Source organism: Ctenopharyngodon idella, chromosome 24 (assembly GCF_019924925.1).
Source record: "Ctenopharyngodon idella isolate HZGC_01 chromosome 24, HZGC01, whole genome shotgun sequence".
NCBI classification, from domain to species: Eukaryota; Metazoa; Chordata; class Actinopteri; order Cypriniformes; family Xenocyprididae; genus Ctenopharyngodon; species Ctenopharyngodon idella.
The window spans coordinates 5,343,612-5,371,309 of record NC_067243.1 but is presented as its reverse complement, the minus strand read 5'-3'; the positions used below and the strand labels follow the sequence as shown (position 1 = coordinate 5,371,309).

Genomic DNA, 27,698 nt, shown 5'->3' with positions numbered 1-27,698 from the left:
TGAAGCTGCTTCGTACCTAAACATGACAATGGCTCTCTCTAGATCAGTAGCAGCGTCAAATGTTTAGGAATAAGTTTGTGTGGGTGTTTGAATCCAGATCGCAATCTTTTAACGATTAGTCATGCTAGTTGTTGCCTAAGCAAAATGCCACTAAAAATACTGATATCTGTATATATAAAATAAAAAAATAAAATTGAGTGCACTCTTTAATTTAAAAACATACGTTTTTATTCCAATAAAAAATGTCTCTTATAAAACATGAAAACATGCCTGCTCACATGATCCTCTCTGGAGATTCAGTCTGAAACCCATTTATTCATCTGTTGAGAAGCTGGTGTGATCAGGGTGGTCTTTTGAGACCGAGCCATAATGTTTCCTTTCTCTGGTGTCCTTCAGCAGAGAGAGAGAGCGAGAGAGAGAGAAAAGCTTCACAGGCTGAACGAGCGCTGGGTGACGACGTTATGCAATCCGTCAGCGCCCCTCAGAAGCCTCACGGTCTCAGTGTTTTGTGAATGGGAGCAAGAGGGAGGTGCTGAGGGGAGGAGTTGGACTTAGACCATCCAGGGCTGACTGACGGGTTCCACCAAACCAGAAAACCTTCTCATTATAGAGCAAAACCTGAGAATATACAGGACACTTGACTGCTGTCGGCCGCCCTGCAACATCCTAATGAAGGGTGAGTCTTCTCAGATTTTCTTGTGCTCAGTGTAATGCATGTTTGACTTGTGTGTGCATGACTTTTTTCAGCTAAATGCAATTTCAAAAGTATGTTTTGTTTGACCTCTGTAGATTCTAATCAAAACCAGTTTGTAGTGTCACAATTTTTTTTTTTGACTTCTTTCACTTCATAAATATTTGGAGTACGCATCTTTTCAATGAGTGTGCAACTTGATTGCTGTTGCAGTATTGTTGTGCAGTATTCTGTCAGTAGTTTGGACATAGAATAGTAGTGAAGTCATTAAAACTCTAAAACAACCCAAATGAAAGTTTGGGAATGAAGCAGTGAGCAAAGCATGTGAAACAGATGAAAGCTTTCTTATATTCAAGCTTCTTGTTTGTCAAGATTCCAGCTTTTCTCATTCATGAGGTGCATCCTGGGAAGCTTTTAAACACTATTGAAGGAGGAACATGTTGTGTGATGAGTGCTTCATGATGCTTTTTGTTCAGTAAAATACTAGTTTTATAATGACATTTTGTGTGTATGCACGAGTTTGGGACCAGTAAGTAATTAATAGGCTAATTTTATTCATCAGTAATGCATTAAATTGCTCAAAAGTGACAGTAAAGACTTTTACAGTATAATGTTACAAAATAAATGCTGTTCTTTTCATCAAACAATCTTGAAAAAAAAAAAATGCATCATGGTTTTCCACAAAAAAGTGAAGCAGTACAACTGTTTTCAACATTGATTATAATCAGAAATGTTTCTTGAGCAGCAAATCATCATATCAGAATGATTTCTGAAGGATCACGTGACACTGAAGACTGGAGTAATGATGCTGAAAATTCAACTTTGATCACAGGAATAAATTACATTTTACACTATATTCACACAGAAAACTTCTTTAAATTGTAATAATATTTAACTGTTTTACCTCATTTTTGATCAAATAAATGCAGCCTTGGTGAGCGTAATTCCTTTTAAAACCATTAAAAAATTTCCAAACTTTGTCTATAAAATGTATTTATACTTTTAGAATTACTTCATAGTGTATCATTTAAAAAAAAAATACAAGCTTTTAGATCAATGAGTATAGTGTGTCCAAACTTTTGAACATGGTAAAAAAAGAAGAATCAATTGCCTGCAAAAAAACTTCAGTAATTCCAAATGTGCAATTAATTATTTTTGATTTGCGTAAAAAAGGTGGTCAGAACGAATGCAGATGCATGAGGAATTTCAGTCCGTCACGCATCTACACGAATCTGTCGCTGTGTGATATATGTAGACATTTTCAGCTATGCAGTTCGTTCCTTTGGGATTTTTCCACTAGCATGTTCAGATTCCCATATACCCCATCACACAGCATATGTTATTCTGCTCGTATAATTGAACAATAAGCCGCAAAAGTGCAAATTAAACTCATTAATTTAAATTTGTTGATTGTTAATCGCAAACATGACAGCTACACCCTTGAAATAAATGTTTACAAATCAGTTCAATCGCTAAGAATCTCAATAATAAGCTGCCAAGCTTGAAGGTCCTCAATGACACGAGTCTGATTTATGGACGCTCCTGTGGCGTTTGGCCCCACATTGACTGTGCTGTAATATGTGGATTATTTGATGATCTTTTGCCTGTATGTTCCAGCTTTGTGTCAGCAAGTTGAGAGATTTACTGAGCTGGCAGAGATTCAAGAAAGAGCGACTTTTTTAAAGACGCAGTTTTTATTCAACCTGCAAGTATCAACCTGCATCGAGAGCTTATTTCTCATTCTCCAAATTGTAGTTGGATGTCACAGATGGCCCAGATGACATTTTATTACTCAGATGTTGCTCTTTCATAGCTTATAGAGTTTGGAGAAATGTGTGAGTTCATATTGAGACACTTTTGAGTGCAGAATTTATTATCTTGTCAAATTTGAGCACAGTTTGAGATATTTTTGAGTTGAAAACTTTGGTTATGAAATCCGTTTTCTCAGAAGAAACCCAGGAGACTTCAAAAATTGTGTTAGTTTGCATCTCATTTGTGTCTAGAAGAAACAGTTGAGATATTTACATTTTCATTTACATTTAATCATTTTGCAGACGCTTTTCTCCAAAGCGACTTAAATCAAATCAACATGAGGGCAACAGTATGCAAGTGCTGTGTCATGTCCCAGTTATTCCAGCAAAGTGCTCGTAGCAAGGATTATATTTTACAAGTAAATAAATAGAGAGACAGAATCGAAATAGAAAAAGTATTGAGCGGCTATTGGCAGCAAGTGCACACTGATGAAGAGAGTTGCAAAGTGCACTCTCTTCGGATATTAAAGAGATCTATGTGCAGTTCGTATTTTCTTCTAGTATCTTTGGGAAATCTGAGCACAGTTTGAGACCTTTCTGAGATCTCTTTTGAAACTCAGGAAATGACATTGAATGAGATTAAAAGGGTGTTTTTCTCAGGAGAAACATCTGAGAAGCAGGGGACTTCAGGTCTATTTTTCTCTCCATTTCAAGCTCATTGCCATCTAGGAGAAGCAGTTGAGATATTACAGAGATCTATGTGCTGTTCTTCTTTCCTTTTGCATGTTTGGAAATTCTGGGCACTGTTGGAGACATTTAAGATCTCTTTTGAAACTCTAGAGATGATATATGTGAGATTAGTAGAGTTTTTTTCTCAGGAGAAACATCTGAGAAGCAAAAGACTTCAGCAGGTTGGTTTGCGTCTCATTTATGACTAGGATAAACAGTTGAGATATTAAAGAGACCTATGTGCAGTTCTTCTCTCTTTTTTTGGTATCTTTGGGAAATCTGAGCAGAGTTTGAGACATTTTTGAGATCTCTTTTTTGAAACTTCAGAAATTATATATGTGAGATTAACAGGTTCTTTTCTAAATGATAAACATCTGAGAAGCAGGAGACTTCAGCAGGTCAGTTTGCACCTCATTGGTGCCTAGGAGAAACAGTTGAGATATTAAAGAGGTATTAGAAGAGATCTATGTTGAGTTTTTTCTTTTCTTTGGTATCTTTGGGCAATCTGAGCAGAGTTTGAGACATTTTTGAGATCTCTTTTGAAACTCTAGAGATGTATGTGGGATTAGTGTTTTTTTTTTTTTCTCAGGAGAAACATCTGAGAAGCAGGAGACTTCAGCAGGTCGGTTTGTGACTCATTTATGTCTAGGAGAAACAGTTGAGATACTAAAGAGATCTATGCGCAGTTCTCCTTCTGGAAATCTGAGCAGAGTTTGAGAAATTTTTGAGATGTATTGAAACTCCGGAAATTATATATGTGAGATTAGTGGGTTTTTTTCCTCAGGAGAAACATCTGAGAAGCAGGAGACTTCAGCAGGTCAGTTTGTGTCTTATTGGTGACTAGGAGAAACGGTTGAGATATTATGAGATCTATGTTGAGTTTTTCTTTTCTTTGGTATCTTTGGTAAATCTGAGCAGAGTTTGAGACATTTTTGAGATCTGTTTTGAAACTCCGGAAAAGATATATGTGAGATTAACTGGTTCTTTTCTCATGAGAAACATCTGAGAAGCAGAAGACTTCAGCAGGTCAGTTTGCATCTCATTTATATCTAGGAGAAACAGCTGAGATATTACAGAGATCCTTTTGTATCTTTGGGAATTCTGAGCACAGTTTGAGACATTTGAGATCTCTTTTGAAACTTGGGAAATTACATATGTCAGATTAGGAGAAACATCTCAGAAGCAGCTGCAGGAGACTTCAGCGGTTTGCATCAGAAATGGTTGAGATATTAAAGAGATCTATGTTGAGATTTTCTTTTCTTTGCTCAGATATCCCAAAGATACCAAAGTCTGAGACATTTTTGAGATCTCTTTTGAAATGCTAGAGATGATATATGTGATCTTAGCAGGGTATTTTCCTTAAGAGAAACATCTGAGAAGCAGGAGACTTCAGCTGGTCAGTTTGCATCTCATTTATGTCTTGGAGAAACAGTCGAGATATTGAAGAGATCTATGCATCATTCTTACCTTGTATCTTTGGGAACTCTGAGCAGAGTTTGAGACATTTTTGAAATCTCTTTTGAAACTCTAGAAATGATATTTGTGAGATTACCAGGGTTTTCTCCTCAGGAGAAACACAGGAGACTTCAGCAGGTCAGTTAGTGTCTCATTTATGTCTAGGAGAAACAGTCGAGATATTGAAGAGATCTATGCATCAATCTTCTTATGTTTTGTATCCTTAGTTGGGAAATCTGAGCACAGTTTGAGACATTTGAGATGTCTTTTGAAACTCTAGAGATGATATATGTGAGATTAGCAGGGTTTTTTGCCTGAGGAGAAACATCTGAGAAGCAGGAGACTTCAAGTCTATTTGCTCTCCATTTCAAGCTCATTGCTGTCTAGGAGAAACAGTTGAGATATTACAGAGATCGCTGCGTTGTTCTTCCTACCTTTTGTATTTTTTGGGAATTCTGAGCACAGTTTGAGACATTTGAGATCTCTTTTGAAACTTGGGAAATTACATATGTCAGATTAGGAGAAACATCTCAGAAGCAGCTGCAGGAGACTTCAGCGGTTTGCATCAGAAATAGTTGAGATATTAAAGAGATCTATGTTGAGATTTTCTTTTCTTTGGTATCTTTGGGATATCTGAGCAAACTCTGAGACATTTTTGAGATCTCTTTTGAAATGCTAGAGATGATATATGTGATCTTAGCAAGATATTTTCCTTAAGAGAAACATCTGAGAAGCAGGAGACTTCAGCTGGTCAGTTTGCATCTCATTTATGTCTTGGAGAAACAGTCGAGATATTGAAGAGATCTATGCATCATTCTTACCTTGTATCTTTGGGAATTCTGAGCACAGTTTGAGACACTTGAGATCTCCTTTGAAACTCGGGAAATGACATAGGTGAGATTTAAACAGTCTTTTTCTCAGGAGAAACATTTGAGAAGCAAGGAACTTCAGCAAGTCCATTTAGCTCATTGGTGTCCAAAAGAAACAGTTGAGATATTAAAGAGATCTGTACTGTGTTCTTCTTTCCTTTGTTACTGTACCTTTGGGAAATCTGAGCAGAGCTTGAGACATTATTGAGATCTTTATTTAGATAAAGGAGAGCAATCTGAGAAGCAGCTGTTTGCTCTCCATCTGATATGAGTGGTGTCTGTAAGAAACAATTGAGATAGTAATGAGATCTTATTTGCCATTTTTCTTTCCTGTGGGACTCAGCACTCAGAAGCTCAGCTCTATAGGACTACTGTGTGATCTCATCTCTGGCCTAGTGAAAACTACAGTAAACTGTGATCAAACCACCTCGCTCTGAGCTCATCTTCCAAACAAACCAGAAGCCTGTTCTACCTCACGCTGCCAGTCCTTCATTCCTTCAGGTGTCTTGTTAATGCAAGAGTCTATTTTTACCGGTCTGGTAATGCTTTTCAGTTTTCACTGACAACTGTGATGCTGGCGCTTCCCGTCCTGTTTCTGCAAAAGAAAAAGAGCACATTCTCAAGGCCTCTGGCTCTGCGGGACGTCCAGCATGAGATGTCTGAACCATTAAGGCTAAATGATGACAGAATTGTTATTTTTTTGGTGAATAATTCCTTTAATGTCTATGATTTGTATTTGATTCCACGGAGCCGCTGAACGCACAGATGAGTTCGACCCGTTAATTCAAGCTGACAGATATGAACACAGTGAGTGAGTCTTCTGTTCCGCATACAGAGAGAGTCTTTTCAGCAGTGCTGGGTGTTGGGTAGCCGTATCCCACAATGCTCGTGTGATCTGTCACTATCATGGCATGCATAGGGTCCTGTGATGCAGCCTCCAATTATGCTCTAGAACAGGGATAGTGAGTTCTGTTATCATTTACATAACACGCATATGACAAAAGGAGTAAAAGCAGTAGAAATTTCAGTGCATAGTGATTTTCAGATATTTGCTGTCCTCAGTGCCTGTTTATACATTTGAGCATGTTGCTATGCAGTTGCTAAGGTGTTGCTAAGTAGTTGCTAAGGTGTCCTGAGTTTTTGGAACATGTTGTTTTCCAGTTTCTATGTGGTTGTTAACGAGTCCTTAGTGTTTTTATCTTGTTGCTGTGCAGTTGCAAAAGCATTCTACAGTAAGCGTCTTTTTGCATGTTGTTATGCAGTTGCTAGGGCGTTGCTGTGTGGTTGCTAAGGAGTCCTGAGTGTTTTTAAACATGTTGCTATGCAGTTTCAAAAGCATTCCACAATAAGTGTTGTTTTGCATGTTGCTATGCAGATGCTAGGGTGTTGCTATGTAGTTGCTAAGGAGTCCTGAGTGTTTTTAACATGTTGCTATGCAGTTGCTAGGGTGTTGCTATGTGGTTGCTAAGGAGTCCTGAGTGTTTTTAACATGTTGCTATGCAGTTTCAAAAGCATTCTACAGTAAGTGTTTTTTGTGTGTTGTTATGCAGTTGCTAGGGTATTGCTATGTGGTTACTAAGGAGTCCTGAGTGTTTTTAACATGTTGCTATGCAGTTTCAAAAGCATTCCACAATGAGTGTTGTTTTACATGTTGCTATGCGATGCTAGGGTGTTGCTATGTGGTTGCTAATGAGTTCTGAGTATTTTTAACATGTTACTATGCAGTTGCTAGGGTGTTTCTATGTGTTTGCTAAGGAGTCTTGAGCGTTTTCAACATGTTGCTATGCAGTTGCAAAAGCATTCTATGGTAAGTGTTGTTTTGTGTTGCTATGCAGTTGCTAGGGTGTTGCTATGTTGTTGTTAAGTAGTCCTGAGTGTTTTTATTGTGTTGCTCTGCAGTTGCTAGGGTGTTGCTATGTGGTTGTTAAGGAGCCTTGAGTGTTTTAACTTGTTACTATGCAGTTGTGAAAGCATTCTATGGTAAGAGTTGTTTTGTGTGTTGCTATGCAGTTGCTAGGGTGTTGCTATGTGGTTGTTAAGGAGCCTTGAGTGTTTTAACTTGTTACTATGCAGTTGTGAAAGCATTCTATGGTAAGAGTTGTTTTGTGTTGCTATATAGTTGCTAGAGTGTTGCTATGTGGTTGTTAAGAAGTCTTGAAGGTTTTAACATATTGCTATGCAGTTGCTAGGGTGTTGCTATGTGGATATTGAGGAATCTTGAGTGTGTTTATGTGTTTTGCTATGCAGCTGCAAAAGCATTTTACAGTATAAGTTGTTTTGTGTGTTGCTATTCAGTTGCTAGGGTGTTGCTATGTGGTTGTTAAGGAGTCTTGAGTGTTTTAACGTGTTGCTATTCAGTTGCAAAAGCATTCTACGGTAAGTGTTGTTTTGTGTGTTGCTATGCAGTTGCTAGGGTGTTGCTATGTGGTTGTTAAGTAGTCCTGAGTGTTTTTATTATGTTGCTATGCAGTTGCTAGGGTGTTGCTATGTGGATGTTAAGGAGTTTTGAGTGTTTTAACTTGTTGCTATGCAGCTGCAAAAGCATTCTACAGTAAAAGTTATTTTGTGTGTTGCTATGCAGTTGCTAAGGTGTTGCTATGTGATTGCTAAGGTGTTCTGAGTGTTTTTTAACATGTTGCTATGTGGTTGCAAAATCAAGTTTAGTGTGTTGCTATGCAGTTGCCAAGGTTTTCAAAGTTTAAACATATTCCCAAAACTAATGGGACTAATAATACATTACATATTAGTGTAACTATTATAATACATTACATATTAGTGTAACTATTATAATACATTACATATTAGTGTAACTATTATAATACATTACATATTAGTGTAACTATTATAATACAGTACATATTAGTGTAACTATTATAATACATTACATATTAGTGTAACTATTATAATACAGTACATATTAGTGTAACTATTATAATACAGTACATATTAGTGTAACTAATATGTACTGACTCTTCTGAGTGTTTTTAGCCTACATTTATTTTAAGTTTAGTGAAGGGCCTTTATGTTTTTTCGCATGTCGACTGTTCATAATAAGTCATAACAGATCAGTTGTTTTGTGGCTTCTGAATGCAACAGTTACAAACATCATGACAAAACATGCAATAATATGTATGGAATTGAGTTAGTCCACCACATTTACACAAACACACAGCCTTGTGTTGGCTTTTGTGCTCAGACTAGTTTATGAAAGGATCTGGTTTGAAAGGGTGTGTTCGGGCTTCATGTTTTACGAGATAAAACCTGGATCTTTACCATGAATGAAAACACTGCTGTCTTTTGATTAGAACTGTTCATTTAATTAATTGCACCATTCATTAATCAAAATAACCACAAATGATTCATTAAATGCATTGGTTTTTGTAGTTAACTGCATTAAATGAACATATTTGATTGACAGACAGTGCTACTCTTGACTGATCACATCACAGCAGTCATGAGTTTCTTCTAAACACGCCTTTATTTTTCAACAGGAGAGAAAGAGATCACGACCAAGATGGACCCATCTAACGGGCTGAACCGGCCGCTGGAGATCGTCCCGCACACAGAGGTGAAGTTGACGGACCGCGGACAGTGGAGCAACAAGCTGGAGTTTGTCCTGTCGGTGGCCGGAGAAATCATCGGACTGGGAAACGTGTGGCGCTTCCCGTATCTCTGCTACAAGAACGGTGGAGGTGAGGAGACGTAGAGGTTATTACTGTGGCGGGACCATGGTATATACCGCGGTACTGAATAATTATCATATTCATGTTCTATATACCTAAAAAAATACTCTTGTACATGTGCAAAAACATGGTATTACTATGTATTACCATGGTACACGTCCATAAAAAACATGATACATGTCCAAAAGCATGCTATTTACCAAAAACAGGGTATTACCATGGTACATCTCCAGAAAAACATATTATTTACATAGTACATGTTCAGAAAACATGGTTTTACCAGGGTACATGCCCAATAAAACAAGGTATTACTAAGATACTATGTGCAAAATGCCACGTAATACTATGGTACATCTCTATGAAACGTAGTATTACCATGGTAAATATCTGAAATACATGATATCACCATGGTGAGCACATGTCCAAAACTGCATCAAAAAGTACCATAGTACTACTATGGTATTTTGGGAAGTACATTGGAGTAAAAATTGTATTACCATGGTACATGACCAAAAATATGGTATTACCATGGTACATGTCCAGAAAACATGGTATTACTAAGGTGCCATGTCCAAAAAAAACATGTTATACCATGGTACATCTCCGTAAAACATAATATTACCATTGTAAATATCTGAAATACATGATATCACCATGGTGAGCACATGCCCGAAGACATCACTTACAAAATTGCATCAAAAAGTACCATAGTACTACCATGGTATTTTGGGAAGTACATTGGAGTTCCATATAAATGTCATTGTATATGAATTGGTATTACTATAACATGATACATGTCCAAAAAACATGCTATTTACCATGGTACATGTCTAAAAAAACAAGGCATTACCATGGTACATGTCCAGAAAAACATGCTATTTACCATGGTACACGTCAAAACAGGGTATTACCGTGGTACGTGTCTAAAAAAGCAAGGCATTACCATGGTACATGTCCAAAAATGTGGTATTACCATGGTTCATGTCTAAACAAAAACAACATATTATTATGGCACATGTCCAAAAAGATGGTTTTACAATGGTGCTTGTCTTAAAAAGCAAGGCATTATCATGGTACGTGTCCAAACAGATCTGATCAGTTAAAGTCTCAGCAGTTGGTTGACATCCCACCGTCAGCTCTTATGACTCAGGTAGCAGGTAAACTGCAGGTAAACAGTGAGTCAACATCAGTCCAGTGCTAGTGCTGATGGGAATCCTGTGTAATCTTCAGTCTGGAGAGAAATCACAGAAGCCATAAGAATTCCTGACTCGTTAACTCGCTGCTAGTTATCAAGCCTCGGGGGAAAGAGCGCTCGTTCAGTCGCTTGAAGAAGAGGGAATGCGGGACGTGTCTGGACACTTTCCTGCGCTCCAGCTCGTTTAGATCCAGAGCTGGTTGGGATTTAACGTAGAGAAGAGGCTCTTGATCTTTTAGATGTCACGGACCCCAAACATGATCATCCGTGTGCGAGGGATACACATTCTACAATTTATATATTTTCATAAATAAAGATCCGATTAATACTCTATTATAAATATGTAAAAATTAAATGATTTTTATTTTATTTCATTTTTTAAAAATATCTATTTATTGTACTGTTAGATGTATTATTTATTTATATATTTATTATTTTAATCACTTTTATTTATTTATTTGTTTAGTTATTTTGATCTTATTTTTTTATTGTTACATTATTGCATGTTTTCTACTCACTATTGTACTGTTAGATGTATTGTTTATTTAAATCAATAATACATTTATTTTTTATTACATTTATAATACAATTTATTTATTTGAATAAAATGTATTTATTTAAATCTAATTTTATTCATTTATTTTAATATTTTTTAATTTATTTATTGTAATCAATTTATTTAAATCACATATATCCATTTATTATTTTTATGGATTTTAATTTATTTTTTATTTTTTAAATCAGATCAGATCGGAACAAATTTTATTTATTTATTTAAATTAAATGTTATTTATTTATTTTAATATTTTTTCATTTATTTATTTGAATCAATTTTGAATTTTTCATTATTTATTTATTTAAATAAAATTGTATTTATTTTAGTCTTTATTTATTTATTTTTAATCAATTTATTTATTTAAATTAAATTTTTTTTTTTTTTTTAATTTTTAATTTTTAAGCATTTTTAATTTTATTCAATTATTTTAATATTTTTTCATTTATTTAATTTAAACAATTTATTTATTTAAATACAGTTGTATTTATTTTAATCTTTATTTATTTATTTTAATTAAATTTATTGATGTGTTTATTTGTAAATGTATTTATTTAGCTAGTTTGATTAGATTTTTATTTATTTTTTTTTTTGTTATATTTTTCTGCACTGTTTTTCTCTGAACTTTTCCACGGACCCCCTCAGCACTCCCTTGCGGCCCCATGGGTGTCTCCAGACCCCGGTTTGAAAACCCCTAGTTTACAAGGATCCAACGGGGCAGAAAAGTTGAGGATTTGATAAGGGTCGACAGACACAGTCTAGTTACCGAATGCGTTTAGCGTTTGCCAGGTGTTTGTGAAACTGACCTATTGATCCGACAGTTGGCCTGATGAAAGCGTTACCAGTTCAGAAGGTGAAAGGTCACAGCTGTTGTTTGATCAGCTCATAGCGTGTGTCCATACAGAGACGTTTGGGCCTTTGGAAACATTTCGAACATTTGCTGAAGTCTTCAGCTTCTCAGATGTTTCTCCTGAGAAAAAGAGCCCAGTAATCTCACATGTTTCTCCTGTACAGTTTCAGATTCTCCTCATGATTTATGTCATTATCCTCTTCCAGGTGCATTTTTCATTCCCTACCTGATCTTCCTCTTCACCTGCGGGATCCCCGTGTTTTTCCTGGAGATCTCTCTGGGTCAGTTCACCAGCGAGGGAGGAGTCACATGCTGGAGGAAGATCAGCCCGCTGTTTGAAGGTGAAACATCACTTCTCGTTCTTTTTTTTCTGTTTTAATTTAAATAGTTTTAGTATGCTATTAAAACACTGATTCCAATAAAAAAAAAAATTCATTTAAAAAAATAGTGACATAATTTGAACCCTTTCCACATCATGAAGGGAACATGATGTAATTCACAAACTCTGCTCTCATGGGATCTGTCTCTGTCCACTCTAGGCATCGGATACGCCACTCAGGTGATTGTGGCTCTGCTGAACTTCTACTATATCATAGTTTTGGCCTGGGGAATATTTTATCTGTCCTACTCCTTCTCCTGGAACCTGCCATGGTCGTCCTGCAACAACACCTGGAACACAGGTGAACATGAATTCAAGAAATCTGTAGCTGTGTGTGCTTACGATTAGTATTATAGTTCAAACAGCTCAATAATCCAGAGCTTCCTGTTGTTTTCCACAGATTCCTGCATGGAATTCCAAAGACGAAATGATTCCATTGTCCAAAGTCACCCTGAAAACGCAACATCGCCCGTGATTGAGTTCTGGGAGTGAGTTTTACAAGCATCTTCTTTCTTACTCGAACATTCCGTTTTATCACTTAGCAAACATTATGTTCTTTGTTCTTTGAACATTCTAAAACTTGTAACATTCAAAAAATGTTCCATGAATGATGTATAAATTGTTTTTGTGCTCACGTTTTGAAAAAATGAAATTTCTGTCATTAATTACTCGCCCTCATGTCGTTCTACACCCGTAAGACCTTCATTCATCTTCAGAACACAAATTAAGATATTTTTGATGAAATTCAATGGCTCAATGAGGCCTGCATTGACAACAAGACAATTAACACTTTCAATGCCCAGAAAGCTACTAAAGACATATTTAAAACAGATCATGTGACTACAGTGGTTCAACCTTAATGTTATGAAGTGACGAGAATACTTTTTGTGTGCAAACAAAAACAAAATAACGACTTTATTCAACAATATCTAGTGATGGACGATTTCAAAACACTGCTTCATGAAGCTTTACGAATCTTTTGTTTTGAATCAGTGGTTCGGAGCGTGAATCAAACTGCCAAAGTCACGTGAACCATTGAAATTTCGAAATGTTTTGAAACACTTATGACGTAACGAAGCCTCGTTTACTGAAATCACGTGACTTTGGCTCTCCGAACTACTGATTCGAAACAAAAGATTCGTAAAGCTTCGAAGCTTCATGAAGCAGTGTTTTGAAATCGCCCATCACTAGATATTGTTATTTATAAGTCGTTATTTTGGGGTTTTTTGGCGCACAAAAAGTATTCTCGTCGCTTCATAACATTAAGGTTGAACCACTGTAGCCACATGATCTGTTTTAAATATGTCTTTAGTAGCCTTCTGGGCATCTGAAAGTGTTAATTATCTTGCTGTCACTAGAGGCCTCACTGAGCCATCGGATTTCATCAAAAATATCTTAATTTGTGTGGAACAACATGAGGGTGAGTAATTAATGACAGAAATCAAACCTAAACTGTCCATTCGTTGAAGCAAGCTTTATTGGAAAATCAACAAACCTGCTTTCTAGCAGGCTAACTATTCCAAGTTTCTGCCACCTTATCCTGAAACTTGTCCAACTAAGCAAGTAAGCATGATTTGAAGGAGGCTGCGGCTGATTTGTCTGTCTCTCTGCAGACGGAGAGTTTTACGGATCTCCTCTGGGATCGAGGAGATGGGAACGCTGCACTGGGATCTGGTCCTCTGTCTGTTGTTGGCCTGGGTTCTGTGTTATTTCTGCATCTGGAAAGGCGTCAAATCCACCGGGAAGGTACGTGAGATAAGACCTGTTGGTTTAATAATGTACCTTTTTTGTTAACAAAATTAAAAATGTGCATTTAGTAGTCATCAGCCTTTAAAAGAAACCTGTATCAGTGATGATAACAATGCAGCATCATGGTAAATAACGCTGTTTTCCTGTCACCAAACAGGTGGTGTACTTCACTGCGACCTTCCCGTATGTGATGCTGTTGATTTTACTGATCAGAGGGGTCACGCTGCCAGGAGCATCCCGCGGGATCCAGTTCTACCTTTATCCCGACCTGGGAAGGTTAGCGGACCCACAGGTATCCCAGCTTTTCATCTACAGTGCTAATTCTGACATGGAAATTCTACTTATCATGACTAAAGGAACTGTTTCAGACAAAAATCTGATTTTTTGGGGGGGTTAACTCTTTAGTTTAGGGTCCAATTCTCACTATTAACTAGTTGCTTATATAGCATGTATAATACTAGGATATTGGGAGTTTCTTGTTACTTATAAAGCACATATTAATGCCTTATTCGGCATGACCATTTTTCACATCCCATGGGACATCTCACCAATCAGAGCAGAGAAAATTATGAGAAAATTAAAGTGTTTTTAGACCTTGGATGCAGGTAAACCTACTGTGGGAGATCCAAAACAAAATTAGGAGCCTTTAAAATAGCATAACGGGACACTTACATTAAGCAATGACAGTGCGGACAGTCAGTCCTAAAGGATAGTTTTGAAAAATCGTATTTGTGTTCAACTTGAATATTGAGTCCAGGAGTGTGTTTTGTAATTCCTCTGGAGCACAAGCGAATTGTTTTCTCCTAAACACAGTGTCTCGAGTCGAAAGGTCACGTGATTTGTCTACCCAGGTGCTTAATCGTGGCCCGGAGCAGGACGCCCAGCAGGGGAACGTTGTTTTCTGTCCTTCTTTGATTGGGTCCATCTGTGCATTTGACCTTTGATCTGACTTTTCATCTGCGTCACAAGAAGACCCCCGAAACCACAAGATATCTGAGAACAGGCCATGACACGGCCACCCAGATGTATCCCAGCATTCCTTGAGCTTAAAACCTCTTTTGGAAAATCTATGTATAGCGACGAGCATTTTTGGTTGGGTTTGAGAGATGGCATTGGTTGTGTTGACGTCGTTTCAACTTAGAAGCGTAAAAATGAGGCCAATTAAACAAAATGTGTGGGTTTACGACGCAAACATCTAGATGAAGTTTTAATTCTGTACAGTGTTATAAGATATTCAACAAGATTTCATTTTGACCTGACCTCTTTTGGTTCAGTACGGGCATGTTTGGCTGGATTTGAGAGACATTTTTTCTTCTTAGATGTGTAAAAACGAGTATAATGTATAAAAACCTTCAGCTAGAAAGGTAAATTGTTGGACAAAGTTGGTCAAATCGGTGATCTAAGGTTCAAAAACTTGAGCATCATGGATTGTATACTTTAAAATCAGCATGAATCAACAGTCATAATCCAATTTAATTCTGCAAGGGTTGGATTTGAGAGATACCCATGGCTGTTTTGACATCTTTTGGCTTTAAATGTATACAATGAAATCTTCAGCTAGAAAAGTAAACGGTGAGACAAAGTTAGTTAATTGGTGATGTAAGGCTTCTAAATCTTGAGTATCATGGTTCAAATTGTTCAAGTTTTCAGATCTACTTAATCAACATCAAGTAGCATTCAAAAGCCATTTTAAATCTGTAAAGTGTTATAGGATATTTCATGTTGACTTCAGCCTCAAATAAAAAAAGCATAATAAATAGAGATCGACCGATATTGACTTTTTATAACCGATACCGATTCTGATTATTTGCATGTTTTGAGAATTCACAATTCTCAAATTTATATGTGAATCCGATATAACAAAACCGATACCCGATTATGGAAAAATGCTTAAATATCAGGAAAAATATCTGTAAAACCGATTATCGGTTGGTCACTAATAATAAACCTCTTTTTGGTCAATGCAGGCATGTTTGGTTTAATTTGAGACATAAACCATTGCTTATCTTTGACATTTTTGGTCTTAGATGTATAAAAACTCAACAAAATCTTGTGGGTTTACATGAACAGCTAGACAAAGTTAGTCAAATCAGTGATTTTTGGCTCCAAAAACTTGAGAATCATGGGTCAGAATATTTAAAATCAACATGAATCGACATTCATAGCCGATTTATTATTCTGTAAAGATTGGATTTGTAGGATAACCTTTGCTGTTTTGACATCTTTTGGTCTTAGATATACAAATGAGGCCAAAATTAATGAAATCTTCAACCAGAAATGTAAACAGTTCAAGTTAGTCAAATCGGTGCTCAAAGGCTCAGAAACTTCATGGATCATATTCTCTAACATCAGCATGAATCAACATTCATAATCCATTTTAATTCTGCAAGGGTTGGATTTGAGAGATACCCATGACTGTTTTGACATCTTTTGGCTTTAAATGTATACAATTGAGGCCAAAATTAATTAAATCTTCAGCTAGAAAAGTAAACTGTGGGGCAAAGTTACTTAATTGGCGATCTAAGGCTTCTAAAACTTGAGTATCATGGTTCAAATTGTTTAAAATCAACATCAAGTAGCGTTCATAAGCCATTTTAAATCTGTAAAGTGTTATAGGATATTCAACAGGATTTCATGTTGACTTCAGCCTCAAATAAAAAAAGCATAATAAATAGAGATATTAACTTTTTTATAACCGATACCGATTCTGATTATTTGCATGTTTTGAGAATTCACATTTCTCAAATTTATATGTGAATCCGATATAACAAAACCGATACCCAATTATGGAAAAATGTTTAAACATCAGGAAAAATATCTGTAAAACCGATTATCGGTTGATCACTAATAATAAACCTCTTTTTGGTCAATGCAGGCATGTTTGGTTGGATTTGAGACATAAACCATTGCTTATCTTTGACATTTTTGGTCTTAGATGTATAAAAATTCAACAAAATCTTGTGGGTTTACATGAACAGCTAGACAAAGTTAGTCAAATCAGTGGTCTTTGGCTCCAAAACTTGAGCATCGTGGGTCAGATGCTTTAAAATCAACATTAATCGACATTCATAGCCGATTTATAATTCTGTAAAGGTTGGATTTGCTGTTTTGACGTCTTTTGGTCTTAGATATGTAAATGAGGCCAAAATTAATGAAACCTTTAAGCAGAAATGTATGCAGTTGGACAAAGTTAGTCAAATCGGTGCTCTATGGCTCCAAAAACTTGAGCATCAAATTGTTTAAAGTGGCGCTTATAAGCCATTTTAATTCTGTAAAGTGTTAGGATATTCAACAAGATTCAACCTCTTTTTGCTCAATATGGGCATGTTTGGTTGGATTTGAGAGATAATCGTTGCTGTTTTTAGTCTTAGATGTATAAAATAAGGCCAGTTCAACAAAATCTTGTGGGTTTATGTGAATAGCTGGATAAAGTTAGTCAAATCGGTGATCTGTGGCTCTAAAAACTTGGCTATCATGGATCAGATGGTTTAAAATCAACATGAATCGACATTCATAACCCATTTTAGTTCTGTAAAGATTGGAGCTGTGAGAGAACCATTGCTGTTTTGACATTTTTACTGGTCTTTTAGTCAAAATTCACAAAACCTTCAGCTAGAAAAGTAAACGGCTCGACAAAGTTAGTAGATTGGGGATTTAAGGCTCAAAGATGTATCAGCATCATGGGTGAAAAGGGGTTACGTCTCGCTTGGACATCAGTGGTGTTTTCAGCATACTTCTGGTGATACATGTGAGGTTTTAAAGGGAGTGTGAGGAATTTTCCCTGTGGAAAAACACCAGTTCTGTAGCCAGGAGAAAACTAAGTGATCGGATGCACGATTTTCACCTGCCGGGTGACGACAGTAGTCACACCAGTCTTGTACAGTACATGTGTCACGTTGTGCATTTTTGTGTCATAAGAGCTTTAAAACATCGACATCCCCGTGGCAGAACGTGAATAAGCGTAGTTGCGAAAAACAGAAAGCGCTTTAATTCATGTCAGAGAGTTTGATTGACAGGATAATAGGAAAACACCGTCAGCATGTTTTTCCCAGATCATGTCTGAACCCGTTTCAGGACTTTGAGGCTAATAAACAAAAGGTTACACAATCCTACAAACGCTCTCGTATTTCATCTTATCCATTCAAGCTTATTACCTGAAGCCAAATAAGATGGTTAAAGGATTAGTTCACTTTCATATAAAATGTTCCTGATAATTTACTCACCCCCATGTCATCCAAGATGTTCATGTCTTTCTTTCTTCATTCGAAAAGAAATGAAGGTTTTTGATGAAAACATTCCAGGATTATTCTCCTTATAGTAGACTTCAATGGCCTCCAAACGGTTGAAGGTCAAGTTACAGTTTCAGTGCAGCTTCAAAGGGCTTTAAACGATACCAGACGAGGAATAAGGGTCTTATCTAGTGAAACGATCTGTCATCTTTTTTTGAAAAAAATGTAAACGTATATGCTTTATATAAACAAATGATCGCCTTCCAAGTGCTTCCGCCAAAACTGCACTTTCATATTCTTCAAAAAGTTTACGCTGTATGTCCTACGCCTTCCCTATTCTACTTACGGAAAAAACCTAACCGGCGCTGCGTTCGTTCTGTAAGTTGAATAGGGAAGGTGTTCATTTGTGTTTATAAAGCATATACATTTACAATTTTTTTGAAAATGACCGATCGTTTCGCTAGATAAGACCCTTATTCCTCGTCTGGTATCTTTTAAAACCCTTTGAAGCTGCACTGAAACTGTCATTTTAACCTTCAACCCGTTGAATGCCGTGAAGTCCATTATAAGGAGAATAATCCTGGAATGTTTCATCAAAAACCTTCATTCCTTTTCGACTGAAGAAAGAAAGACATGAACATCTTGGATGACATGGGGGTGAGTAAATTATCAGGAAAATTTTATATGAAAGTGAACTAATCCTTTAAAGCTGCTAATGACGTCACATGTAATCACATGAATTGTTTTTGATGATGAAGTGCTAGAATGAGGTGAACAGTATGTGTAAAATCATATATCATGGTTTGAGTATTTTCACATATATCACAGTAGTGGTATAAATCATTCAACAAATTATATTCTAGAGAAGAAGAATAATAATACAAACCTGATTCCAAAAAAGTTGGGACACTGTACAAATTGTGAATAAAAAAGGAATGCAATAATTTACTGGATGCCCGTGATCTTCGGTCCCTTAGACGGCACTGCATCACATACAGGAATGCTACTGTAATGGAAATCACAACATGGGCTCAGGAATACTTCCAGAAAACATTGTCGGTGAACACAATCCACCGTGCCATTCGCCGTTGCCGGCTAAAACTCTATAGGTCAAAAAAGAAGCCATATCTAAACATGATCCAGAAGCGCAGACATTTTCTCTGGGCCAAGGCTCATTTAAAATGGACTGTGGCAAAGTGGAAAACTGTTCTGTGGTCAGACGAATCAAAATTTGAAGTTCTTTTTGGAAAACTGGGACGCCATGTCATCCGGACTAAAGAGGACAAGGACAACCCAAGTTGTTATCAGCGCTCAGTTCAGAAGCCTGCATCTCTGATGGTATGGGGTTGCATGAGTGCGTGTGGCATGGGCAGCTTACACATCTGGAAAGGCACCATCAATGCTGAAAGGTATATCCAAGTTCTAGAACAACATATGCTCCCATCCAGACGTCGTCTCTTTCAGGGAAGGCCTTGCATTTTCCAACATGACAATGCCAGACCACATACTGCATCAATTACAACATCATGGCTGCGTAGAAGAAGGATCCGGGTACTGAAATGGCCAGCCTGCAGTCCAGATCTTTCACCCATAGAAAACATTTGGTGCATCATAAAGAGGAAGATGCGACAAAGAAGACCTAAGACAGTTGAGCAACTAGAAGCCTGTATTAGACAAGAATGGGACAACATTCCTATTCCTAAACTTGAGCAACTTGTCTCCTCAGTCCCCAGACGTTTGCAGACTGTTATAAAAAGAAGAGGGGATGCCACACAGTGGTAAACATGGCCTTGTCCCAACTTTTTTGAGATGTGTTGATGCCATGAAATTTAAAATCAACTTATTTTTCCCTTAAAATGATACATTTTCTCAGTTTAAACATTTGATATGTCATCTATGTTGTATTCTGAATAAAATATTGAAATTTGAATTTTCCACATCATTGCATTCCTTTTTTATTCACAATTTGTACAGTGTCCCAACTTTTTTGGAATTGGGTTTGTATTTATATTTATAAAATTTATATGAAAATTTCTATTTATTTGGCTGTACATCAGTAAGTTAAAGTTGTGAGGTTGTTTTAAAACCATAACATGTCTTCTTGTGTTTTCAGGTGTGGATGGACGCTGGCACGCAGATCTTTTTCTCGTATGCCATCTGTCTGGGTTGCCTCACCGCGCTGGGAAGCTACAACAAATACAACAACAACTGCTACAGGTCAGAAAACATGCAATTCCTTTAATTAATAGCTCTTATTTCTATTATATATTAAACATCAATACTAGATACCACAGACAAAGCGCATAATGTGTATCTTTTACTATAGTGACAACGAGTCAGTAACAACACTGATTTAAACCTCACAGTTAGTAGTGAACTATGTGATTGATTCACTAAATAACTGAACTGACTCATTAGAATCATTTGGAATCAACAGGTTCTGAATAAGAGTCGTTTCTCGGTTCCCAACCCTAGTTAGATTATATAGATGTTATATAACTATATAATCTCTATATGATTTATATAGATAATATATTTTATGTTTTGTAGAGAATTGGCTATAGTGTGCTATAGGGCTGAATGAAGGAAGGAAAACAGTTTTTCTCATTTGCTTCTCGTAGCTCGACCTCAGCTGAGCCCAGCGCAGCTCTATTGTCACATGCCGTCGTTTTATATTAGACTGTAAGTAATATAAAAGTAATAAACTTGAGAAATGTGTTAGTGCTGCGATTCATCAGGTCCATGTGGTTTCACCTTTTGAAATCTGATCACTTTAAATTGCTTTAATATTTGCAGATGTTTTTTCATAACACACAATGTTTTCTGTTTTTAGGGATTCTTTGGCCCTGTGTTTCCTGAACAGCGGAACCAGTTTTGTTGCTGGTTTTGCCATCTTCTCCATTCTTGGCTTCATGTCTTACGAACAGAACGTCCCGATTTCTGAAGTGGCAGAATCTGGTGGGTTAACATTATATACATAATATTAATAAAAATAAAAAAATAAAAATGTAAATAAATAAAATATATGTGTATACATTATGATATTACAAATAAATAATATATATATATATATATATATATATATATATATATTCCTCATGAAATTTAATATAAAAATATTTATTTAATAGTATTATAATAAAATATTAAATAATTGTATATAATGTTACTTATAATGCTAATGTTAAATAAATAAATAAATAATAAAAAAATATCTAATTTATAATATATTTTTTATAAAAAAGTATGTTATATAATACTCAATATATATATATAGTCTCTTATGCTCATTAAGGCTGCATTTATTTCATAATAAATACAGAAAAAACAATAATATTGTGAAATATTATTACAATTTAAAATTATGGTTTTCTATTTTAATATACTTTAAAATATAATTTATTTCTGTGATCAAAGCTGAATTTTCAGCATCATTACTCCAGTCTTCAGTGTCACATGATCCTTCAGAAATCATTCTAATATGCTGATTTGATACTCAGTTATTATCAATGTTGGAAACAGTTGTGCTGCTGAATATTTTTTTGGAACCTGTGATACTTTTTTCAGGATTCATTGATGAATAAAAGGTTAAAAAGAACAGCATTTATTCAAAATATAAATCTTTTCTAACAATATAAATCTTTACTATCACTTTTTATCAATTTAACATATCCGTGCTGAATAAAAGTATTAATTTCTTTCAAAAAAAAAGAAAGAAAAAAAATTGCTGCCCCCAAACTTTTGAACGGTAGTGTATATTGTTACAAAAGATTTCTATTTTAAATAAATGCTGATATTTTTTAACTTTTTATTCATCAAAGAATCCTGAAAAAATATCACAGGTTATAAAATAATATTAAGCAGCACAACTGTTTCCAACATTGATAATAAATCAGAATATTAGAATGATTTCTGAAGGATCATGTGACACTGAAGACTGGAATAATGATGCTGAAAATTCAGCTTTGATCACAGGAATAAATTACATTTTAAAGTATATTAAAATAGAAAACCATAATTTTACATTGTAATAATATTTCACAATATTATTGTTTTTTCTGTATTCATTATGAAATAAATGCAGCCTTAATGAGCATAAGAGACTTCGTTCAAAAACATTTATATATATATATATATATACATTTTAATTTGTTTATTTATTAATAGTATATGTATATAATATTAATTATGTATAATGTTTTATTAATTATATAATGCAAAGTTGGCATGTTTTCTAGACTAAATAGTCTAATAGTTTAAGACTACACAGTAGAAACAGATTAATGTTTACATTTAATTACATAATTATTCTTTTTAAATAAATTAGAGCCAGTGTAAATTGACAAGTTTACTAGATTTGCAAGTTTTATATTTTGTATAAAAATTTTATACAATACCTGAAATTTAATAATAATAATAATAATAATAATAATAATAATAATAATCAATAAGCCACAAGATATATATTTTTATAATATCAAAAATAAAATATTAAATTAAAATGGATATAATGTTTTTATATATATAATTTAAAAATTAAATTCTGATGCATTGTCAGGTTTACTAGAGGCTTTATTTAGTTGTAAAGGAAAACTGATATATAAATATAAGGTAATGTTGTAATGAAAATTGCCCTTTAGCCCTCAAACACACAGTAATCTCTGTCTGTCCAGAGCACACATTCAGGTTTGTTTGTAAATGACCTTTTTCTTTTAATGTGTCAAGGCCTGTTTAATCGGTTTTGCTCAGATGTGAGCGGGTTCATGTTCAGGCGGTGTGCTCATTTCACAGATTTAATGCTCCATATGACGAATATTAACATTCAACCAAACAAATAACATTAAAATATGAGTATCTGTCATAAATTTCAAGTTTCTATGCTAATCGTGCTCATGTTTTCTCTCTCAGGTCCTGGTTTGGCGTTCATCGCGTATCCGCGGGCCGTGTCCATGATGCCCATCTCTCCGCTGTGGGCCTGTTTCTTTTTCATCATGATTGTCCTTTTGGGGTTGGACAGTCAGGTATGAATCTTCACTGTACAGTTCATATGTGGATTTTTAACATGTCATTTTGTGCGTATTCCTGATTCATATCATGAAATGTTTACATACAGTGTAATTTTAAGTCATAATTGACAATTAGTGGCTAATGACTAATAAAAATCAAAAGGCCACATTGAAACTCAGAGTTTAGAAAGAGTTGTGTTTTGTTGCTGCAGTTTGTGTGTGTTGAGAGTCTGGTCACGGCCATGGTGGACATGTACCCGTCTTTCTTCCGCCGGAAGAACCGCAGAGAGCTGCTCATCCTCGTCGTGGCCGTCGTGTCCTTCCTCGTGGGCCTCATTATGCTCACAGAGGTACTGTGACACTGATGTGAAGATCTATATGAATATCTATATGAATGTCAGATTCATAAACTGTCTGTCTGTCTTTCAGGGTGGAATGTATGTCTTCCAGCTGTTTGACTACTATGCAGCCAGTGGCATGTGTTTGCTCTTTGTAGCTGTTTTTGAGACCGTCTGCATTGCTTGGATCTACGGTGAGACGTCTGTTAAAGCCTGTGCATTTGGTGCAGGAAGCAAGAAGAATGCCAATTTTATATATTTATTAATATATACATATTTTATGTATATATAAAGGGACCTCAAAAGGTTTTGAAATGTCACATTTTTGGTCATTTTCTTTCTTTTGTCTCTCAGGTGCTAATCGGTTCTATGACAATATCGAGGACATGATTGGTTACCGTCCTGGGCCGTACATTAAATACTGCTGGCTCTTCTTCACCCCTGCCACATGTTTTGTGAGTCTTTTCTCTCTCTAATAATAATAATAAGTACAGTAAAATGTATTGAATAACAAGAAATGTTTCTTGAGCACCAAATCAGCATATTGCATTATACATAATACATTTGTGATGTGAATTTAAAGATGCAGTAAGTATCGAGAGAGTGTTTTCTATGGCTTTATACTGACATCTACTGGTGTGGATGAAGCACGATGCAACAGCAAAAGATTCTGGTTACTGCTGCATTTGTAAAAATTCTCTCCCTTTTAAAGATTTAATTCAATTTAGTTTTAAGATCAAGCGCTCTAATAATCTTGTTTTGTCTCGGCAGGGTACGTTTGCGTTCTCCCTGATCAAATACACTCCTCTGAAGTATAATAACGAGTATGTGTACCCGTGGTGGGGTTACGCCCTCGGCTGGCTGCTGGCGCTCTCCTCTATGGTTTGCATCCCGCTGTGGATTGTTTATAAAATGAGCATGGCCAAAGGTTCACTGCGAGAGGTGAGCGACGCTAACATCACATCAGAAATAAAAGTCAAGTGCATTGCATTTTGGGATACAGTGTGCTAAGGTTGCATGAATACTACATATTTTGACAAATGCATAGAGAACAATTACATACTATGCAGTATGGTTGTATGTTATTTCAGACCTCTCCACTTTTTTTTATCCTCAGCGTTTCCACGAGCTCACCAGGCCCTCGCTGGACCTGCCCAAAATGAGACGGGAACAGGAGAAACCTCAGGCCATTTTTGCAGCCGACGGCGAGACTCTTCGCCAGCGAAGCACCCCAACCAAAGACGGGTACTTCCCCGTCAGCGAGAAAGAGTCGCACTGTTAGCCCTATGTTTTCCCCAGGGTGGTGCTTCTAAACCTTCCCATGATACCTCACACAGTACTGGCAGCCAAATAAGCATTAGGACATGCCAGGATGACGCTCGACCTCTACAGTCTGTGAGAGGATTTGAAGAGCGTCTTCTGATTTCATGCTTGCTCTCGTTGCTCAGAGGGTATGAAAAGCCAGTAAGTGTCAATATTATAGACAGCAGAATGTTAAAAAACACTGTTTGCAACCTGTTTTACTTCTGTAATCACACTTATTTTAAAGTAAAACATGATGTTTGATATCTATTCTGGATTTCACTATTTGATCAGACTGGCAAAAGTTACACAAAATGATATTAAAAATTAAAAATAAATAAATATATATATATATCCCCATTTTTAATATTATTTTGTGTTTTTGTGTAACTTTTGCCACTTTATATAATTTTTATTATAGTTGCGTTAAATTGATCAGACTGGCAAAAGTTACACAAAATTATATTAAAAAAAAAAAATAAAAATATATATATATATATATGATTTTTTCCATTTTTAATTCAATTTTGTGTAACTTTTGCTACCTTATATATTCATAATAATGATATAAATTCTATTGGATATGCATAACATTTATCAGACTGGCAAAAGTTACAGAAAATTAAATATATATGTATTATTTCATTTTTAATATGATTTTGTGTAACGATTAATCTTTAAAATCAGCTTTGACAAGTTCGATCACAGCGAACATTTAGATCTGCGTTCTGATCCAGAGAGAGCCATTGTCATGTTTAGATATGAAACAGCTTCATAAACAGTCTTTTCAACCACAGAGTATCATTATTTCTGTTACAATACTTCATATTATCACAGAAGTACTGGAATAAAGGTTTATAGTTTGGATATAAACACTGATGTCTGCGGAAGTGATTAAATTAGAATAAATCAACTTGAAAGGAACTTGACGCTTCAAATAAAGATTGTATTGATTACATTGTTACACCAGTAGGTGGCGACAAGTGACTTTTAAAAATGTATGTCGTTGAATCATTCATTCAAGATTCGTTCAAAAACGTTGATTCATCCAGTAATGAAACAAGTGAAGTCATTGAATCATTCATTCAAAAGATTCGTTCAAAAACGCTGATTCATCCAGTAATGAAACAAGTGAAGTCATTGAATCATTCTTTCAAAATAATTAATTCAAATTTATTAAATCTTTTTAAATAGAATGTTTTGTTTAGGTGTCTGTTCAGAATCGTGGGAGAATCGTGATCTCTATTTTAAACAAAAAAAATCGTGATTCTCAATTCATCCAGAATCATGCAGCTCTTATAATGTCATTCCAAACCTGGATTTCTTTGTCTTTATTTCTTCTGCTTTCAGTAATATTACCACTAAATAAAAAATAAAAAAGGTAATTGCAACTTTTTATCTCACAATTCTGACTTCTTTTCTCAGAATTGCAAATATAAAGTCGCAATTGTGAATTATAGTCAGAATTGAGATATAAACCCACAATTCTGACTTTTTACTCGCAATTCTGACTTTATAACTCACAATTCTGACTTTATAACTCATAATTCTGACTTTATAACTCATAATTCTGACTTTATAGCTCGCAATTGAGTTTATTTCTCGCAATTCTGACTTTATAACTCACAATTGAGTTTATTTCTCGCAATTCTGACTTTATAACTCACAATTCTGACTTTAACTCACAATTCTGACTTTTTAACTCACAATTCTGACTTTATAACTCACAATTCTGACTTTAACTCACAATTCTGACTTTATAACTCACAATTCTGACTTTATAGCTTGCAATTGGGTTTATTTCTCGCAATTCTGACTTTATAACTCACAATTCTGACTTTATAACTCACAATTCTGACTTTATAACTCGCAATTGAGTTTATATCTCTCAATTGTGACTACATCTCGCAATTCTGAATTTATATCTCACATTTTTGACTTTATATCTCGCAATTGACTATATCTCACAATTGTGACTTTATAACTCGCAATTCTGACTTTATAACTTGCAATTGCGAGTTTATATCACGCTATTCTGAAAAAAAAAAAAAGTCAGAATTGTGAGATAAAAAGCCACAGTTACCTTTCTTATTTTTTATTCAGTGGCAGAAACAAGCTTCCATAATTTTCACTGTCAAACCCTTTGCCCAGCAGGTGGCAGAGTGGAACTCAATCAAAATAGATGTTGGAAACAGAAACTGGAGTGTCTTTAGGACTGTTTCAGTTCATACAATCAATGCATCTGCTTTCTAAGGAAGCAAATCAGTGTTTAGAATCCATGTGGATGTACATTATAAATACAGCAAAGCCTGTGAGGTTTTATACTCAGAACCATCATACATGAGTTATGAATGCCTATGAAGATTTTAGACTTTACATGCAGATCTGATAGTGTTACAGAAATGAGGAATACGGTACGGTTTTGAGGTGATGTGAAACAGTTACAGTGTTAAACAGGGTCATTGATCAATACTTTTTGTGCACTTGAGAATGTTTTAGGATATAAATCATTGTATCTCACGATTTTGTATTTTTATTGTAAAACTTTATTAAAGCGGAGTACGTTTGTTGTCTAGAATCTACTGTTTAACAAATGTGTGATAAATGTATGAAATTTTAACGTCTGCACAAATCAATCAGATTGCATATTGAGGACCAATCATATGTGGTTGTTTTCACTGGTACATGTTGTCATGACATATATGAAGTGTTGGAAGTGTCCTGCGAGCAGACCGCCAGCAGTCTTTGTGTATATAACCTGTACAGAAAGCTTGCGTTTGGGTTTTACAACTTTGTAAATGTGTTACCTTTGAGCCAGATATACTGTATTACTCATGTACATTACATCAATAAAAAAGTATTATGCACAATTTTGTGTATTTAATCCAGCATTTGTAATTAGACCGTAAAAGATCATTG

The 27,698-nt window shown here is 35.4% G+C and overlaps 1 protein-coding gene across 1 annotated transcript; it reads left to right on the top strand.

Annotated features, from left to right (window-relative positions):
- The first annotated feature begins 452 nt into the window (after window positions 1–452).
- Window positions 453–27,649, top strand: slc6a13 (solute carrier family 6 member 13). The gene is made up of 15 exons (XM_051884995.1): window positions 453–676; window positions 8,987–9,187; window positions 11,983–12,117; window positions 12,316–12,456; window positions 12,556–12,643; window positions 13,769–13,901; window positions 14,062–14,196; window positions 20,247–20,350; window positions 20,967–21,091; window positions 23,042–23,154; window positions 23,352–23,489; window positions 23,569–23,671; window positions 23,832–23,932; window positions 24,249–24,419; window positions 24,595–27,649. Exons 1-15 carry the CDS (start codon window positions 670–672, stop codon window positions 24,757–24,759), a joined length of 1,860 nt encoding a protein of 619 aa, XP_051740955.1. The 5' UTR covers window positions 453–669; the 3' UTR covers window positions 24,760–27,649.
- Window positions 27,650–27,698: the final 49 nt, after the last annotated feature.